Source organism: Typopeltis vanoorti, chromosome 6, assembly GCF_054136105.1.
Source record: "Typopeltis vanoorti isolate ZY-2024b chromosome 6, IOZ_Tvanoo_1.0, whole genome shotgun sequence".
Taxonomy (NCBI): domain Eukaryota; kingdom Metazoa; phylum Arthropoda; class Arachnida; order Uropygi; family Thelyphonidae; genus Typopeltis; species Typopeltis vanoorti.
Genome location: NC_143554.1, coordinates 156,634,735 through 156,656,101, shown reverse-complemented (window position 1 = coordinate 156,656,101; position 21,367 = coordinate 156,634,735). Strand labels below are relative to the sequence as shown.

The window sequence follows — 21,367 nt, the reverse complement described above, 5'->3', positions numbered from 1 at the left end:
CTGGATCCTTTCCAACTCCTTCCCAACAAGAAGAAACCCTGGTGCCCATATCTGGGCACAGTAGTGCCCAGATATGGGTGCCAGGGTTTCTTCTTTTTATCGAGCTTTGATAAGACTCCATCTTGATAAGATGGGGTCTTATCAAGGCTCAATATAGAGGAACAATAACTTGTTTGTCTCCGCTTGTTAAAGTGTTTTTCAGCAACCAAGTGATTTGATGAGCTGATTTAGCCACTTTTGCAATGTGCCCCCCTAAACTTCAACTCCCTATCCACCAACACTCCCAAATCCCTGGCCTCATCAATCTCCTGGAGTATGGTTCCACCAATGTGCTATACTGCTGCTAATCTTTTCACTCCAAAATGCATAACCTTACACTTTGCTACATTAAATTGACATCTATTTTACTTAGCCTAGTCCTCCAAACTATCCAAATCATCCTGCAAAATTTTGACATACTGTGCACTCAAAATTGCTCTACCCAACTTTGCCACATCAGCAAACAAGTGAACACTTCCTCTCAGATCCTTTCCTATATCGTTAATGAAAATTGAAAAGTAGTGGTCCAAGAACAGAACCCTGTGGCACACCACTAGTTACAAGCCTTTTTTTGGACTCCACTCCTGAATAAACCGCTCTCTGGTATCTCTCTATCAACCACCCTCCTATCCATCTCACCAACCCTATATCCATCCCCATCTGCTCCAGTTTACTGATTAGAGTTCCATGTGGTATCCTGTCAAAGGCCTTGGCAACGTCCAGTAGAATCACTGTAAACCCATTACTCTTATCCAGTTCAGCCGTCACTGTGTTGTAAAATATGAGCAAGTTACTGAGGCATGATCTACCCTTCACAAAACCACGTTGTCCCCCATACAGTATCCCATTTTCATTTATCCAATCCTGTATTCTTCTCTTGACTAATTTCTCCAATAACTTGACAACGATTCCTGATATGCTAATCGGTCGGTAATTTACAACAGCAGTCTTGGAACCTCCTTTATGCAGTGGAACTATATTCCCCTCTTTCCACCCACTCAGGACTAACCCAGACCCAAGACTCAAATTAATCAAAATGGTCAAGGGTACTGACAGTTCTTTAGCTGCTTCACGTATGACACGAGCTGTATACCATCCATCCCACAGATGTATTGACATTGAGGTTTTGCAATAGATTACTCACCTCCACTTCATTCACCACAATTCCCGTATAATCTACTGGTACATTCGTTTCTGCAATGTCACCACCTGGATGATATATTCTTGCAAAGTGCTCACTCAGTAATTCAACTATATCAACTGATTTGGTTAACCTCCCTACCATCAGCATTCTTTAAAATCATTCTGCCATATAGCCAATGTTCTTTCATAATCCTTTTTTGCTTTTCTTACCACACTCATTACCCTTCTGGCCTGCGCTTTATACCGTTCATGTGCCTGCCGGTCACCTTTCTCCTTAAATTCCCTCCATAGTTTTTTTTTTTTTTTGCAGCTCAAACTTAATGGTGTTATTCATCTGCTACTTGATTTATTATTCAGACTCTAGGTATACAGTCAGCCATTGCTTCATGCAAACACTTCTTAACCATCTCCCATGCACTATCAACTTCTAGCCCTTGCAGTTGTACATGCCATGGCACTGAACCAATCAATCTTCTAAGCCTGTCATACTTACCAGCCCAATAATTCCACATGTACCCTGTCTTAATTGTAAATTCCACACCTTTATCCACCTCCCAAGTCAAGACCCTATGATCACTCTCACCAATTAGTGGCAACGTGGTCATATTCATTACAGCCAAATTCTCAGATGCAGTTACTGGGTCAAGTACTCTCTGACCCCTAGTATTTTCTATTACACGCTGTCGCATATAATTATCCCTTAATAACCGCATAAAATCCAATTCCTTCCTCCCATGTGTCCTCTCCTCCTTCCAATCAATGTTACCATAGTTGAAATCTCCATTAATATTTACCCTCCTTCCACTCATTTCTTCTATTTGCTTATGCATACTATCTCTACCATCTATTCCATCACCTGGTCTATAACAGCACCCAACTGTATATTTTGTTCTGCTAGTTTCAATCTCACACCAAATAGCCTCAAATATGCTCTTTTCTCTATCCTGCAGTTCCACTTCTATTCTTCTTGGCTGTAGCTCATCAGCTATCATCAATAACACTCCCCCCCCCATTTTATTCTCCCTGTCACTCCTGAACACACCATACCCCTTACATTCAATCCCACTAGCTGTGTCATCTTCTGTCAACCATGTTTCACTAATGCCAGTAACCTGTGGTCCGGAAGGGCCAACCAAGGCCAAAAATTCTTCCTTCTTGTTCCTAATACTTCTGGCATTTGTATACATGAATTGCAGAAGCCAATTTGTCCCATCCCTATTTTGATGCTTTATACTAACTATCCCATTCTGATTCGTGGTCTTTCCTAATCACTTGGGCATATTACACACATTCACACACTCAACTGTCTCCCTAAAATCTGCTATATACCCCCCCCCCCCCGTGATAACTCTAGTTTCCCTGATTCTGCGCATTCACTTCCATTACATTCGACAACACCTTGAAAAGGTGTTGTCGAATGTAGTGGAAGTGAATGTGCAGAATCAGGGAAACTAGAACTTACCTTTTACCATTTTACCATTCTCTCTCTCCTGCTGTTTCCATTTTCTCCTCTTCTAGCACTCCCATACCTCTCTCATTCTGTCTCTCCTACTGTTTCCATTCTCTCCTCTTCTAGCACTCCCATCTCTCTCTCTCTCTAATTCCATCTCTCCTACTATTTCCATTCTCTCCTCTTCTAGCACTCCCATACCCCTCTCTCCTACTGTTTCCATTCTCTCCTCTTCTAGCACTCCCATCTCTCTCTCTCTCTCTCTAATTCCATCTCTCCTACTGTTTCCATTCTCTCCTCTTCTAGCACTCCCATACCTCTCTCTCCTTCTGTTTCCTGTTTTAGTACTCCCACACCTCTCTCTCATCCCCTCTCTCCTACTGTTTCCATTCTCTCCATTTCCATTTCCACATCCAATTTCATTCTCTCCTCTTTTATCATTCCCAAATTTCTCTCCTCTCCTATCATTCCCAAAACTCTCTCTCTCTCCCCTACTCCGATTTGCCTTGCATTTATCTCTTTTATTCTCCTAATCTCATCTTTCATACTTTCCCCAAGACATTCCACCTCCTCTTTCAGCTCCTCTATCTCCCTCTGCAGGTCAGTCACTCTTAATCGAAATTCACTCTCCCAAACAAAACCATCTCCTAAACTTTCACAGGAGTCACTCACGCCTTCTACACTATTAACTATTATTTTCTCATTCATATTTTTTTCTTCATTCTCTCCTATCACACTACTCATCTTCAAGTATTCATTTCCTGTTCCTGGAGCAACAAGGTCAGTTATTGAGTCCTCTAAACTTTAACTCTCTGTCTACTACCACCCCTAAATCTATAACTTCATCTATTTCCTGGAATACAGTGCCATCAATGTGATACACAGCTTGTAATCTATTTATCCCAAAATGCATAACGTTACATTTCTTCACATTAAACTGAAACCCATTATCTTTTGCCCATACTGAGAGCCTATTTTAATCATCTGTAAGCTCACTACATTGCCTTGATTAATTATAACTCTGCCTATGAGATTTTTAATAGTCTTCTCCACACCCATAATTCAAATGAATCAATTTGCTTTCTATCTTTCTTAATAATCCAGCTTTCACATCCTGTCTTTCATGGCCTTACTCACACCTCTATCTTTCATAGTTTTTGTCAGGTTTAACAAAATTTTTTCCCCATGACTATGCTTCTTTTAATTTATTCTTCACATTTACCATCATTTCTGATTCTAACTTGCAATGATTTCTATTTTATCTCCCTCTATTATAAATTCGTTTAAATTGCCAGAAGCCATCACTTTTGTTTGGCTGATGTTTAAATTAAGCCTGGCTTTTTACTTTCCATCTTAACCAATAAAATCAACTGCTCCAGATCTTCCTTAGTTTCTGGTATGAGGGTTGTATCATCTGCATATCTTAAATTGTTTATTTTCTTGCCACCAATCTTAATTCCAGCTGGATCTTTGTCTAAATCAGCCATTCTCATAACATATTCACTATAAATATTAAAAAGGTAGAGCAACAGTGTACAACCCTCCTGCACCCATTTTTCCACTCAAACACTGTCTCTTTCTCCAAAGACTGTTTTTTACTGAAGCTTCTTGGTTGTCATACAGCTCTCTTATCAAGAGAATTAGATATTCAGGTATTCCCAATGATCCCATTACAATCCACAGTTTGTGATTCATACAATCAAAAGCTTTCTTCAAATCGATAAAACAAATGAATACTTCCTTCTGAAATTCTCTTCTTCTTTCCATAATCCATCTCATGTTTGTATGAGATGAATTATGAAGGAAATGCTATTTGGTCTCTAGTTAATCTATCTCTCCTAAAGCCTGTTCTTGTGGCATTTCTCTAATCACATATAACTCCAACCTTTGTTGGATAACTTTCAGTATAACTTTATTTGCATGTGAAATTATTATTATTATTATTAATCAGGCCTCCATGGAGTCAAAAGACTCATCGTGGGAGGCCCTTCCTAAGAAACACAAAGTCCATCATACCACTCCTTGAACTCATTGACCGTTCTCGCTCTCACCACTCCATCAGGCAATGCATTCCATGGTTCAACCACCCTCCATGCAAAGAAACCACTCCTCACCCTCTTTCTCACAGTTTCCTTTCATGACTTCCAGGGATGGCCTCTTGTCATCATTCCTTCCTGCTGCTCAACCAAGCAAAAGAACTCCCCAGTGTCAACCCTGTAACCGCCTCTCAAAAGTTTAAAAGTCTCAATCATATCACCTCTCCTTCTTCTATCCACCAAACTCTGCAGTCCACATTCCCTCAGGTGATCCTCATAACTATCATTGTACAGTCCTGAAACCATCTTTGTTATCTGCCTTTGTACCCTTTCCACAGTTAATTTATCCCCTTCATATCCTGGGGACCAAATCTGAGAACAATAGTCCAATTATAGAACAACAGAACAATTAAAGTGATGGTTCTCTAATTATCACAATCTCTGGCATTTGGTTTTTTTGGATTGGGATGTATACTGATGTTTTCCAATTTCTAGTCCAGTATATTTTCTTCCAAACCTGTTGACAAATTTCAGTCAATATTATTATTATCTGAGAGTTCAGGGAGTCAATGACTCATCAAGGGAGGCTGTAAATTACTACCCAACCCAGCTATCATACCTTCCCTTATTCACTACTTCATCCTCAGCTGCTCATAATAATTCCACTGACACACCATCAGCTCCAGGAGCTTTTCCTTTCAGCTTCTGTTCCATTGCTGATGATATCACTTCACTTTTCATTATCAACAAATTCCTTCCTTTCAAATTCTCCTTCAATATTATTATCTTTCTTGTACACATACTCTTTCCACCTTTCTTCACTGTTTCTTCTTCCATCAGACATTTACCTGAATCACTTTTTACAACTCCTAATCTAGGAATAAACTTCCCTGTAACATCATTTATTTTTCTAAACAGATCTCTTGTTCTACCCATAATATTTCTTTCTCAATTTCCTTGCACCTTTTGTTTAGATGTTTTTCCTTATCTTTCCTAGCCTGTCTTTGGAAATCTGCACTCAGTTGTCTAACCCTTTCTTTGTGTCTCTGAAGTGTCATTTTTCTTCTTTTGCATATCTGCCATTGACTTAGATATCAGTATAAATTTATCAAATCAAATATTGTTATACAAATATCAGTATCTCAGCACTCACCAATAGCTTCAGAATGATGGCATTATGCAAATAGTATTTACTATCAAATTCATTTTCTTTAGTAAAGAAGAATTTGGTAACACCATATCCATCATTTCTTTCACTTAATGGTCTTTGAAGATATCTCTTATCCGATCCATGTGAAGTAGGATTCATTGTGATGTGGAAATGATCTCTTCCATCCCTTTGATTTATTAAGCTGATTCTTACCTGCAAGGAATAAATAATCAAGAAATAAGAACAAAAATTAGACAATGCATTCATTAATTTCTTGATCAACATGACATGACATGACATGACATTCAAATAAAATTTCAGTTTGAAAGTAAATTCAAAAATGGTGACTAAATCTATTGATAAAACGCTGCATTGTTATATTATTATTATTATTACATGACACCTCCAGGGAGTCCAAAGACTCATCGATGGAAGGCACCTACTCCACAACTCTCCGTCTCCATCACTCAATCCACCTAACTACTTTCATCACCTACACCAATGCCAGCTACTGCCACCACCACCACTAGTATTTTCACAAGCAGTCACAAACATCCATGCCCATGGTAGTATTTGAACGCGCAGCCTTTTGGCTGGAGAGCGGATATGCTAACCACTTGGCCAACCAGGCCGGCATATAAATACTAACACAGTTTAGTATATTCATTAAATTAAAAAAATTTTTTTAAATTTTTTAGATTCACTGCTGATAATGATTGGAAGATGGGATTTGAATTGGGATGATGTCCCCCTTAGCCCTTGACAGCTGGGAAAAAAGAAACATCTTGCTGGCCTGGTTGGCCGAGTGGTTAGCTTATCCGCTTTCCAGCCATAAGGCTGTGGGTTTTAATCTTGCCATAGGCATAGATGTTTGTGATTGTCTGTGAAAATATTAGTGGTGGTGATGGGCAGTAGATGGCATAGGTGTAGATAATGATGGTAGATTCGGTTAGCTGTAGTTGGCGGAGACGGAGAGTTGTAGAGTGGGTGCCTTCCCTCGATGAGTCTTTGGACTGCTTGAAGGTGTCACATAATAATAATAAAATACCTTATTTACATCTAAATCCTGAATTAAGATTATTTGGATCCAACTTCTGAGATAATCAGGTGTGTGTGTTTGGGAGAAAGTGTAATTAGAATTATAGAGCACAGTATGGCAAACTTATAGAGATTTGTCATAGCATGAAGAACTAGACAGAAAAAGCAATACTGCATAGGTGTATAATTCAGGAAATTTTGAAAAAAGTCAAGACTGTGTTCTGAGAATTTGAAAGATAAATAGAGCATGAATGAAATGGCTGAATGTGAAATTGGAGAGAGAGAGAGAGAGAGAGAGAGAGACTTCGAAAGAAAAATGTACTTTAAGAAATATTAGCATTCATGTAATGGATATTAGCAGTAATGACTTTTGCTTTAATATAGTACAATCCCTCACCAACTTAATTATTTCAATCATATTATTTCTACAGCTATCCACCATGCTGGCTCTACAGATTATTATTATTATCACATAACACCTCCAGGGAGTCCAAAGACTCATCGAGGGAGGGTACATGCTCTACAACTCCAGCCGCAACAACCTTCATCATATACACCAATGCAATCTACCACTGACCACCACCACTAGTATTTTCAGAAACAAACATCCATGCCCACGACAGGATTCGAACCCACAGCCTTTTGGCTGGAGAGTGGATACGCTAACCACTCGGCCAGCCAGATCGGCGAGCTTGCTCTCTATTAGTTTTCATATTCAACATTCCAGATGCCTGATGCTTCTTAGTTGTTCAACTCCGAATGCTTGCAAAATGTCTCCATCACCTCAAAAACCAATGACTAGGAAAAAAAAATAAATAAATAAATAGTCTATATTATTACTAAATAGTTTAGGGAAATAACAACGTAGACTAGGATATACATTAAAATAACTTTTTAATACAAATCCAATATTTCAACATCACATTGCCATTTTCAACAGGAACTTGTGAGCAAGACACGTGCATGCAGGCACAGCAAACAGTAAATGAGGACGAAGCAGGAAGCTATATTCTAAAGTCCTACTGGTGCCCCCTAGCGGGCAATGTTGGTATTCTTGGGCGATTGGGCTGAGGTCTTCTGATGTAGGTTTCCCAAATTTGAGGCAGTCTCTTGCAGCCAAATTTGTTGAGGTTTGCATTGTTTCTTAGGGCTGAGGCTGACTCAACTGTTAGCATTAACAGTCTTTTCAAACCCTTTTGGACAGATACAGTATCTTTTCTTTTTGATAGCTCTTTCTAACTTTGCATCATCTGCAAACAACTGAACATCTCTATTTTATGAAGATGTTAATGATATTGGCAAAAAGGGAAGGAGAGTGCGAGCAGAGCAGTTATGCCCACTCAAGGTGAAAATGGAAAGGAGGAAATAGTGGGAGTAGTTTTGTGGCAGTATGATATGAGATAGACAGGATGAAATGTTTAATTGGATGCTGCTATAGACCTGGCAATGTGGAACACAGTGACATTAAAATGCATAGCCAATCTATATATATAATAGGAAAGGTTTATTTCCTTATAATAGGAAATGAACTTTCCATGTTATAAGGTTCATGCGAGATAAATATGTCAGATATCAAACATGTTAGTAGCTCTTGGCATATTTCCTTACATGTGGTGATATATCATTGAGTCCTACAACCTCATCAGTCTCATTATTATTATTAGTATGCCACCTGCTGTCCCATTTCTAGGCCACTCTTGAATCTTCACTCTGTCTTTATATGGTAACCCACTCACTGCCAGGAAATCCCTTAATGAACTCCTTACTAAATATGCCAGCCTCACTGGCAAGTGGAGCATCTCCATTCTCCAACAAATAGGTTGTGGGTTTGAATCTTGCAACAGGCATGGTGATGCCAAGAAATTATATATTTGGTTTCATCCTTTATCCAAGTGTAAGCAAACAAAATTTGTACGTGATGTCACTTCACAACCTGGCTACTTGTATATAGAGGCTAACTGATGTTAAGTAATTAGCCTTTATATACAAGTAGCATGATTTCATGCTAACTTTGTTTGCTTACACTTCGATAAAGGATGAAACCAAGAATATAATTTTTTGGCAGCTTTAATTTATAGTATAACCAAGTGAAAAACTATATGAGAAATTAATTTTGCTGCCAGATGTGAGACTTTCACTTCGCTCAGAGGAAGTCTGAAATGGCATGAAAATGGGCAATGTTTAGTCTCTAGAGCAAAGCTAATAGATTATGTAAAATGTATACATAATAAAAAAAATCTTAGCCTGCTTATGGTACTAGTACACTTTAGGTTTACAACTTTTCATGGGTGAGATTCATACCTGTAAAAAATAAAAAGTAACCATTTCCTACAGTGTGGTCACTCGTCTGTCATTTCCATCAAGAGTTATTATTATTATTATTATTATTATTCAAGCCTCCATGGAGTCAAAAGACTCATCAAGGGAGGTCCCTCCTAGGAAACACAAAGTCTATCATACCGCTCCTTAAACTCATTGACCGTTCTTGCTCTCACCACTCTATCAGGCAAATGCATTCCATGGTTCAACCACCCTCCATGCAAAGAAACCACTCATCACCCTCTTTCTCACAGTTTCCTTTCGTACCTTCCAAGGATGGCCCGTTGTCATGACTCCTTCCCGCTGTTCAAGCCAGAGAAAGAACTCCCCAGTGTCAACCCTGTAACCACCTCTCAACAGTTTAAAAGTCTCAATCATATCACCTCTCCTTCTCCTATCCACCAAACTCTGCAGTCCACACTCCCTCAGCTAGCCGATCCTCATAACTAACATTGTACAGTCCTGCGCCATCTTTGTTATCTGCCTTTGTACCCTTTCCACAGTTAATTTATCCCCTTCAAATCCTGGGAACCAAATCTGAGAATAATAGTCGAAGTGTGGTCTGATCAGGGTCTTATACAATGGAATGATAACTGTTTTATCTTTGCAAGTCAGCGTCCTTCTCATCATTGCAGCAATTCTCTTGTGTTACCTTCACTACCTTTGCAATATGTCCCATAAATTTCAGGCTTCTATCAGTCATCAAACCCAGATCTCTTGTCTCCCTTACTTCCTCCAGTTTAACTCCTCCCATAGAGTATGCAGCATCCCATCAATGTGTCCCAAACCTCAAGACCTTACATTTTGCTGCATCAACAGTTATCATTCTGCTATAATTATATTTTTCATAATAAGCATTCAAAAGAACTTCCTTGAATTTTTCTTGATGTGAATAACTAATTATTGTTTATACTATACTTTCTTTTCTTCACAAATATTCCACTTTACCAGCCAGCTCTTTATATTCGTCATTTAACTGATTGTTTATTCCTATATTCAACTGTCTTCCAAGTGTTGTTTATTAGAGTACTAGCTTAATCTGATCCAGTTTCACATTTACTGTTTAAAATTCTAGATTTTATAACACATTCAGACATTGCTATTGTTAAATAGGATTACAGGAAAGGGATAAATTACAAAATTATGCAGGCACTACATAGGAAAATTATGTTATTGAGTAGGTTTAAAAAAGACAGTACTCATCAGCTGCAAAGAGAATATCAGATTGGTTTATACCACTTTCACACAAGAGGCCACAGAGACCTATAGGAAATAAATGCTGTGCATGGGAAGGAATCAACGGCAAAGCAATCTGTAGCTCTTATTTTGAAGAGCTAGAATTTGTTTTGGAGAATACTTTATGGGAAAGGCTGTTCCACAGAACTGAGAAAGAATGAAAGATAAAAGTAATTCAACTACAAAATTGCTCATGCTATTATAGTTTAGCAGAAATGGGGGATGTGATGGCTGCCAGTTCTGCTGAAGAGCACCAATGGAAATATCACTGTGTGTGTGTGTGTGTGTGTGTGTGTGTGTGTGTGTGTGTGTGTGTGTGTGTGTGTGTGTGTGTGTGTGTGTGTGTGTGTGTGAGAGAGAGAGAGAGAGAGAGAGAGAGAGAGAGCTGTTAGTTATCTGAACTACCTTCTTCAAAACCATCAAGTTTATTTTAGACAGTTTTGAGGGGCATAATGCCATATATGAAATCAGTATTCCAAAGGTTGGGTAAATATGGGAATTTATAGAGCAGTTAGTTAGAAAGTATTGTCTTAAATGAAAAAGCATGACAAAAAAAATTGACAAAAGCAAAAAAGAATGACAAAGGATTACTTCTTACTTCTGTAGATCCTTGAGGCCAAGGATTGTAGAAAAGTGTTTTATACCAAGTAAGGCTAGGGATAAGATGAGGTGGCTAATTGTTGCGAGAGAAGTAGCAGAGTGTAAAGAGGGCTCCCATTTCAGATAAGTTTTTTTGAAATAATTAATAGTATATAAGTGTGTGTTCATGGGTAAGATTTGCTGTAAAGGTTGTGTGCTTGCAATGTTAATAGTGTGTTGGATTTTTTATTTAAGTTTATTTATGAATTTGTTGAAATTAGAGCTCAGTATAGCAACTGGCAAAGGAAAGATGGTGACGGCTTTGTCCATGCAGGAATTCAATTTTGATTTCAGTTGTTTTGTTAAATGCGAGGTGTACTATGTGCACTTGTTTGATTATATAGATAAATTGTGGATATTTAAGGTGAAGTGTGAGCCTTAACTATCCACAAGTGTGAATATTTAAGTGAACATTCAGTTCACTTAAATATTCAGGACATTCACACTTAAGTGAACATAAGTGTGAATATCCACAGGTGTCAACATTCAGATCACACTTCCCAATTGCGAAGTGGGAGCTGAATGAGGACTTGATGAATGCTAATATGCTGATAACTGAAAGTGTTAATAGTTAGAATGCTGCAAGGAGGATCAGTGCTCATCTCATAGAAAAGGACACGTAAAAGAGCAGCAAAAAATGTTAAAAGAGTTTTGAAAAAGAGGACGGGCAATCTGAGAAACTTTACGATCTATGGTAAGAAAGACGAAAATGATGTGAATGTGGCAGAAATGTGTTAAAAAACAAAGTGCAGTTAAAGATAAGGTAAAAGTTTGAATTTATATGAATCCATATGAGTTTATTCAATTGACTTCCTACAATACCAGCTTTGTTGATTCCGTTGTCTATTTCCATATTTAATTTACCATCTTCACTAAAAATCGTGCCTAAGTAGCTGAAATGTTTTACTTGTTCCACAGGTTCCCCATTCAAAACACAGTTGACATTTTCAATGATTCTATCTATTTTCATTGTGGTGAACAAACTTTTATGGCTGGTAACAAATTGAGAAAATGAATGAATGAGAGCAAAAGTGTGATGCAAGGTTCAAAAGTTCGAAAGAATGAACGACAATGAAAATGTGATGCAAGGTTCAAAAATTTGAAAAAATGAATGACAGCAAAAATGTGATGCAAGATTTGAAAGATTCGATTTGAGTTGGTTAAGATGAGGCAAGAGACGAAACAGATGCAGAATGAAGTTAAGAGAATTCGAGATATGTATGGAAGAGTAAAAATGATGAAAACAAATGTTGTGGTTGTCTTGTCCTTTGAAGAGTCCTAGATGCCTCCGTGTGCTCCCCGCACTGCCCAGACCATGTCTATGATTCTGTTTGTATAGTGCTGTTGTTCAGGATTAGGATCCATTTCTTGCAAGGCCGCTGCAATTGCTGGACAGGCAAAGATGTGAGTGGCTGTCAGTTCAGTGTTTCACTTCATTAGAAAGATGAAAACAAATAATGTTGGTATAAAAGAGGTAACAAAAGACCCACGAGTGGCATTGTATGGTGATTCAATTATTAAAGGTGTGCTGGACAAGAGGATGCACAGAATATGAGTAGAGTGATTGAGGCATTGGATATGAGAAGTAAGCGAGCAAAAGAGTTGGTAGTTGTAATAGATATAAATGATTTGACTGTGAAAAACGAACATGTCAGATTGGATATCAGGAGGTTGTTGAGATGGATAAAAGAGAATAGCATGATAGGAAAGGTAGTAAGCTTGTTGCCCAGGTATGACAGTGGTGAGATGAGGCAGACAGCAAGGATTATGAATGATATATTGAATATATCATTCAATATGATATATGAATGTGAGAAGAAAGGAGTGCAGTTTGTTAATGTGTGGAATGAGCTTGAAGGACGAAGTGAACTGTATATGAGCGTGGACTGCATTTGAGTGGCTTTGATGTGAGTCACTTTGAGCGACTGCTGCTGGAAGGTAGAGAAGTGAGTGCAGAGATTGAATCTGATCAAGTGGGAAGTGATCTGGAAGAATGAGAGAGTAAAACAGGAGAGACAGAAGAGGTGGTTATGAATGAAGAAGTGAGAAGCATGAGTATACATAATGAGAGAGTACATGTGCATGACAGAAGAGGGAAATAGGGAGGGTCAGGACAGACAGAGGAATACAGTATAAGAAAGCTTGATGCTCCAAGAGGATGGGAATGAATACGTATACAAAAAGGGAACAGGATTACCTGAGATCTATGGAAAACAGTTGGATTTGAAGAAGGTTCTAAGATGAATAAGGAGAAAAAGAAATGGTTCGAGTTAAGCATGAGAAGCCATATCAAATAAGCGATATCAGTGGAACTAGGTATAGATCCAGGAATAAGCTGCTGTGTTTGTATACAAATGCTAGAAATGCAAGAAACAAGGCAAATGAAATAGTTGCATTAATTGAGTCTGTTCACCCAGAAGTGTTGGAATAAGTAAGACATAGTTGGATGAGGATGACATCCTAACATGAATAGAGATGGAACAGTATGATGTGTTTCATGAGGATAGAAATAGTAAAAGGGAGGAATGCTATTAATGATAGAGAAAGATTTATGTCCATACAGATTAGAGATGCAAGAGAGAAATAGTGCCATGCCAGTGGTTTTGAGGTAGTATGGTGAGAGATAAAGGTGAATAAAATGAAATACTTAGTTGGATGTTGTTATAGACCGGGTAACGTGGATGGTAGTGAATATGAAATATATAATCAAATTAGCCAAGCAAATAAGAAAAGGTTGATTTTCATCATCATCATCATCAAATTCCTGACATGTACCCTCAAGGGGAGTACAGGATATGATAGTACTTCATGAAAAATTTACCTCATTACTGACTTCCTATCTACAATTTTCCTCCAAATCAGTCTGTTACTTGTCAAGACCCCAACATTATCAGATCTTATATTTCTATTGTCTAAGGCACTTTGTACCGTACCAATCCACCTATATCTTGGTCTTCCTCTGGGTCGTTTTCCTGCCAACCTGGCAGAGAACACTTGTTTTGCTAATCTTTCCTCGTCCATTCTGTTTAAGTGACCATACCACCTGAGATTAGCTCTTCTAATGCATTCCTGGATGCTGACAATGTCAAGTTCTTTCCTAATATCCTCATTTTTAATATGATATTGCCATTGATGCCATCTGTTCACGCCTCTAATCTTTCTCAGGACTCTCATATCTGCGGTCTCTAGTCTTTGGTCAAGTGTTTTACTTCTGACCCAGCTCTCAGATCCATAAGTTAAAACTGGTTTGAACACTGTCTTGTATACAGCTAATTTAGTGTTCTGCCTAATTTCTCTCTTATTCCATATGAATTTATTCAATTGACTTCCTACCATATACCAGCTTTGTTGATTCTGTTGTCTATTTCCATATATAATTTATCATCTTCACTAAAAATCGTGCCCAAGTAGCTGAAATGTTTTACTTGTTCCACAGGTTCCCCATTCAAAACACAGTGGACATTTTCAACGATTCTACTTATTTTCATTGTATTTGTCTTTTTATTGCTGACCCTTATACCATATCTGTTACAACAGTTATTCAATTTAGTCAGAGAATCTTGCAGACTTGTAGCGGATTTATTTAGAAGTATAACATCATCCACATAAAGCAAAGAGCTGACATTAATATCTCCAATTTTGATATTATGTTTAATACCACTTTCCTTCATAATGTGATCCATATAGAAAATGAATAGCAGAGGGGATAATGTACATTCGTTGTCGTACACCAGATTTAACATTAAACCATCTTCCTGTACTTCCTGCCTGTACTTCAATTCTAACTGCTGACTTCCAACTTAAATAAAGACTAAGTATTGCTTCATATAATGCCCCACTGACACCATATGACTGTAGCGTATTGAATAGCTTCTCTCTTGGCGCCTTGTCGTATGCCTTTTCCAGATCAACAAAACTTAAATACAGATCTTTGTTATATTCCCATGATTTCTCTACTATTTGTCGTAGAGTGAAGATCTCATCCTGACAGCCTTTAATTGGCCTGAATCCGGCTTGTTCTTCACCAAGCTTTTCTTCCACAATTCTTCTCAAGATATATGCAAGTATACTTGCATATATCTTACCAGGAACACTCAATAGGGATATACCTCTGTAATTCTCACATTCAGTTTTATTTACCTTTTTATATATAGGTACTATGAGAGCTCTACTCCAATCATTGGGAATTCATCCCTCTGTCCAGGCATTCTGAACTATGCAGTGTAGCCACTGTAAGACTTTTATACCACCATACTTTAGCATTTCTGGTCGAATATCATCTACTCCTGCTGCCTTTCCACATTTCAAGACTTTCATGGCTTTTTCTACTTCAAGTATGGATATGTATTCCTGACTGTATGCCTGTAGAGTGTTTTTTAACCACTGTGCTATCACTGCTTGTTTCATTTAGGAATTTTTCGAAGTAATTACTCCATACTTCAAGGATATCTTTTTCTCCCATTTTCATGTTACCTTTATCATCTCTAACTCCTTTTACAGCACTCTTTCCTCCATTCCTAAGCTTCTTCAACAACCTCCAGAATATTTTGCCACCTTCTTGATATTTATTTTCTATATTCTTGCCAAAGTCCTCCCATCACTTTTGTTTAGATAGTTTTACACTTATTTAGCTTTCTTACATTTGTCTCTGTATTCTCTAAGAGCACAAGCTGACTTATTTGCCAGGAACTTTTGGTATGCTTTCTTCTTTTCCTTCACTGCCTCCTTAACTTCCTGTGTCCACCATGGAGTTCTGATTTTTCTATCCTTGCAGATAACCTCACCACATGCCTCTATGGCTGAATCAATCAGGGTTTTCTTCAAGGTTTGCCACTGAATCTCCAAGGTTTGGTTCTTGTTCTCAAACTCTTTCATTTTTCCTTCAATAATCTTTGTGTATTTTAGTCTACAGTTCACATCTGAGAGCTGCTCAAGTTTTATTTGCTTTAAAACTTTCTTACATGTCATTATTTTCAGTATGAAATTCAATTTTATCCTGCTCAAGACTAAATAGTGATCACTTCCAATTTCAAATCCTATGTACACTCTGGTGTCCTGCACCAAGGAGAAAACATCACTATCAACAATAACATAGTCAATGAGACTTTTCTTATTCCTTGCCTGTTCTCTCTCCATGTGAATTTGTGCACATTTTTATATTGGAACATGGTGTTAGTAATAACCAGTCCATGTCCAGAGCAGAAATCCAACAGGTATTTGCCATTATTATTAGTTTGCTCTTTTCTCCAAATTTTCCCAAAACATTTTTGTATATCTGACAATCACTTCCTACTCTGCTATTCAGATCTCCAACAAGGACCAACTTTTCCTTTTTCATTGTGCCAGTGGCTTTCTCTAGAGCCTCAAAAAATTCCTCCACTTCTACCTTAGTGGAGCCTTCTGTGGGATCATAGGCACAAATTAGTCTCATTGTCCAGTTCCCCATTCTGATATTTGCCCAAATCACTCTACTTGACACTGCCTGCCATTCAAGATGATGAGCCTCTTATTTTGTGTTGAATACTATGGTTACTCCTTCTTTTCCTTGATTGTCATTGCCTGAATATAACATTTTGTATTTATTGTTCAGAAAGATCTCACCAGTTTTTGTGACTCCTATTATGTCGATCTGGTACTTATCTAATTCCTCAGCTAGCTCCATTTCTTTGCCATTCAGGCTTCTTACGTTGATAGTACCGATTTTTAACTCTGGTGATGTTGAGTTGGGGTTTGTTTTCAGATTTGTTCCAGTAGCTGACTTTTCGCTGTTCACCCTGGTTCCCTGGCGAAAACAACGGGGCCTTGTTTAACCAGGCGACGCCCCAGCCGGCATGAAATTTTGTCTTGTTGTACCATCATTTTGTATATTGGTTTAAGCCAATAAGAATACAATTTGGTTGGCTAAATCCCAAATTGCCAACCCATCCTCATTCGTTCAGTATCCAAGTAGATACCCAACATTGTGCACCACGAGAATGTGAGGATTGGATATTAGGTCAGAAGCCCTGGTCGGTTCTCTGCATTCCTTTAAAGGCTATGTGGAGATCTCCTCTCAGTTATACAGCTTTGACCCTTAAGCACACCTTAAGGTTGATTGTTATGGATGATTTTAATTATGGCAATATAGACTGGGATGATGAGATAGTAACTGTAAGTAAAGAAAATGAGTTTCCTGAGTTTTTGAGGATCTTGGATTTGAACATCTCATCAGAAGATATAATTATAAATTGATGTGTCAAATCACCCTCCAGTTGGTGAGATTGACCATGAAGTGATTACTTGGGTGGTAGCCAGCAAGATGAAGGAACTCTGTGAGAAAAGTGAATATGTGGAACTACAAGGCTGTTGATTATGAGGAGCTCACGAATCAGCTTGTAGGTGTATCATGGAATGAGGAGTTAGCTGAGAGATCCATTACATGAAGATTACAAGACCAGGCAAAGAGGGTGACTTGGTTGGTAAGGGTAACAAAAGTGAAGTTAGCTAATGAATCCAAAAACAATCCTAGGGGTTCTTTCAATATGTAGCCAGCAAAAAAAAAAAAAAAAAAGATTATGGAAGGATAACATTGATTGGAGAAAATGGTATAAGGACAACTACTGCAAAAGATATAGTGGACATACTTAATGAGCAGTTCATAAATATCTTTCATTCTTATGAATGTGACATCATGGAGAGATTAAGAGTAGTTGATAATTGGAAGGAAATACTGACTGTAAGTGAACAAGAGGTGTATGGGGAATTGATCAAACTTGATGTTAATAAGGCTGTGGACTAGGGGCGAATGCTGGTCTTGAAATTGATGCTTGCTCTTGTTATCATTCAGGGAGTGAAAGGTGTGATTGAAGTCTGATTAGCGGAATAATGAATTACTGACCATTTAAAACTATATATTTAGAAATTTATGTACATTTAATCATACAAACACATTTATTTTACAAGTGATATTCTATCTTTTTCAATTTAGCTACTTGAATACAAATTCTACCCTACTTTTCTTCTTTATGAACTGGTCAATAACATCATCATAAAAAGTTGGTTATAACTTAATTTTCACAAGCAACACGCACACTTGCAAAGGCTGGCTGAAGCTCACTGGCTAGAGCTACTTTGACTGCGTATGGCCTGTGTTTAAGACTACGTGAAGGTAGTGGAAATGGTTATGTGCGTGCATGAAATCATAGTGCTGCAGTGAGGACCTGGAAGCTCCCACAACTGAGCAAGCCAAAGTAGCCTTGACTAGATGAGCAAGCATCGGCCTTTGATACACAATGCAAAGCTCGATTATTGCCACACAAACTTAAGACATCTTCTGTCTACAAAAATAAAAGCCTCAATGGAATGCTTATAAATGCATGCATTTATTAACAAATAAAGATTACTTCTTTCTCAAGTAATAAGCTTGTGCAGCAAGCATGGAGAATTCACCCCTGCTGTGGACTTGATAAAATATTACTACGTATTCTAAAGGAATGTGTCAGGCAGGTGACATCCAACTTGACATATTTTTTTTTAAATATGAGTTTTGCACTCTGTCGAGTTTCAAAGGAGTGGAAGGAGTGAAAGATTGTGCGTTTTCATAAGGGAGGTGATAGAATTCAAGCATCAAATTATAGGCCTATCTGTGTGTCAGTTATTGTGGTTAAGTTGTTGGAGAAGCTGGTGAGAACTAGGATCCAGAATTGGGTTGACAACGATGTAATTATCTTTGATGGACAGCATGCATTTGTTAAAGGGAGGTCATGTCTGACTAATCTACTTACTTATTACAATAAGATAATGGCTTCCTTGAAAAAAGGAGAGGGATACACAATAGTATACATAGATTTTTTGCAAAGGCTTTTGATAGATTATCACATGATAAGTTGATAGTCAAACTAGAGTGAATGGGGTTGGATATTAGATTAGTGCATTGAATCGGAGACTAGCTATCAGATAGATATCAGCAAGTTGTCTATGGGGGGAAGCAATATCCTGGAAGAGGAAAGTCATTAGTGGTGTACCTCAGGGATCTGTTTTAGGGCCATTGCTGTTCAACCTGTATGTTAATGATAGTGGCGAAGATTTGGATGGTGATATTCAGTTGTTTGCAGATGATGTAAAGTTGGGAGGAACTATGAAGAGTAGAGACGAGGTTGTGGCCGCCTTACAATAAGACTTGAATAAATTGCATGAATGGGCATAGAAATGGGGATGTAAGTTCAATATTGCAAAATGTAACGTTTTAAAATTTGAGAAACAAAGATGGGATGTAGAATTTATGCTTGGTGGGGATATATTGTTGGAGGTGGAGGAAATAAGAGATCATGGTGTGATAGTGCATAAGGATCTGAAATTTAGGGAACACATTGCCAAAATTGTGAGGACAACACAAAAAATTCTGGGAATGATACAGAGGCCACTGATTTGTAGAAGTAAAGAGATTCTTGTTCCATTGTATAGGGCTTTGATTAGGCCACACATGGGCTACTGTGCACAGATTTGGTCACCTGGACAAAGATGTTTTCAAAAGGACGAAGAGATGTTGGAAAGGATCCAGAGGTAACTGATTAAGGTAGTTTCTAGTCTCTGGAATGTCGATTATGAGGAAAGGTGGAAAAGATGCAATTTACAAAATCTAGTGGATAGGTGGAAGAGAGGGTGATATTATAGAGACCTGAAATGTTAGTAAGGGGTTGTTATAGGATCAATGTTGGAGTGGTTTTACATAAAACGGTGGGAGATCAGGGAAGAACCAGAGGTTATCCCTGGAAGCTGTATATGCAGGGTGTGAGCAGGGGAGTGAGAAGCAGGTTTTTTGCATGCAGAGTTGAGTTGTGAATGTTTGGAATGTCTTTCCTGAGAGTGTGGTGTCTGCAGACTGCAGACTCAAACAGACTGTTTGAGTCTGTTAAAAGTGTGGTATGATGAGCTGTGTGTATGACAAAAAGACCTACTAAATGACTCATTGACTCCATTGAGTCTTAGATAATAATAATAATAATAATAATAATAATAATAATAATAATAATAATAATAATTGTCAGTTCAAAAAGAGAGAGTGTTAGATCGTACTTTGGGACATTAAAGATACTTAATTCTGAATGTGACTTATCACTACTCTCCTTGTGGTCAGGGATTTTAAGATTTTCCCTGGATAACAAACCCTAACAAATTTATATATTTTATACTGTGCCAGTTAGAGCTATTATATCTCAGAAATATTCAGGCTCTCTCCCAAAATGTTGCAGTCGTGGTCCCTTCTCTTTCTTATTGTAATATCTCTCTTTCCCCTTTGTCACAGTTCGTAGTTTAGTGAGTGACAAATGTCGCTCTCAAACACAAATTCAATACCAGGATTCCAAAATGATAAAACATAAAGTTTTAATTTGCATTAATAGAATACATTAAATATGAAATAATCAATTCGTCAGTTATCTTAATTAGATCAAAGCACTATTAAATAATATTACATGTAAATCTCATAAATTGACACATCTCTCATCCCCTAAGAAAAGCATGCACTTAGGTAATTATTACAATTTTATCTAGACAAGAATCTCTGGGGAAACAGCAAAGGTAACATTTACATACTAGATTAGCGAGAATCACTTGACAATGCTCTTCAGACTACCAGTCCAATGTCCTTAAAGTTACTCCAACAAATAAATTAGTTTCAGTTTTCTTTTCTGCAACACTACTTAACGTGTCTTTCTTTCAGTGCTCTCACTTAACTTTAGAAAGGACAAAATTGCCTTACTGTTTCTTGCCGCTCACAGTTTCACTGAATCACCACGTGTGAGTCGTGTGTATCCTGGCTCGATCCTTGTTCACACTGCAGATTTTGCCTTCCCGTCTCATGGATTTACGCGCACTGGATTTTCGCCATCGTTGGGAACATCTGAGGTGCTTGTCTGGGATTTCTGTATCCTTCAAGGAGGAAACATCATGGTTCGAGTTTCACTTAGACCCGAGCTTTCCCCTTCAGGTCGGAGATCTTCCTCACGTCCTGACTCCTTTTTTCCCACCCACTTCCTCACTCCATGTCTCTCACTCTCTGTCCCCACTTTCTCACCCTTTTCCAACAACGTTACTGGTTTGCTGGGTGAAGAATAAAATGCTTTTTGTTTTCCCCTTTGTCTGTGCGAGAAGTTTGATGGGGGGGGGGTAGTGAGCCTTATGCTCGCACTTTGTCAACTATGGGGCTAGCTCTGTTCTGCTGAGAGCAGGATTGCCTTGGGTCTTTTATGTTTGTGATAGTCATGTTCACTGTAACTGGAAGCTTGTCTGATTAGTGGGTTAGGATGAGAGTGTGCTTTGCTGAAGAACTTTTTGGCT

At 38.1% G+C, this 21,367-nt stretch overlaps 1 protein-coding gene across 4 annotated transcripts in view; it reads right to left on the bottom strand.

Moving 5' to 3' along the window:
* LOC150106132 (TNF receptor-associated factor 3-like) overlaps positions 1–21,367 on the bottom strand; it is a 285,373-nt gene that overhangs the window by 708 nt on the left and 263,298 nt on the right. For all 4 annotated transcript variants that reach the window (XM_090393885.1, XM_090393884.1, XM_090393886.1 and 1 more), the window contains one exon: positions 5,822–6,031. In XM_090393885.1, coding sequence (XP_090250011.1) covers positions 5,822–6,031 — 210 coding nt within the window. The remainder of the gene's footprint in view (positions 1–5,821; positions 6,032–21,367) is intronic.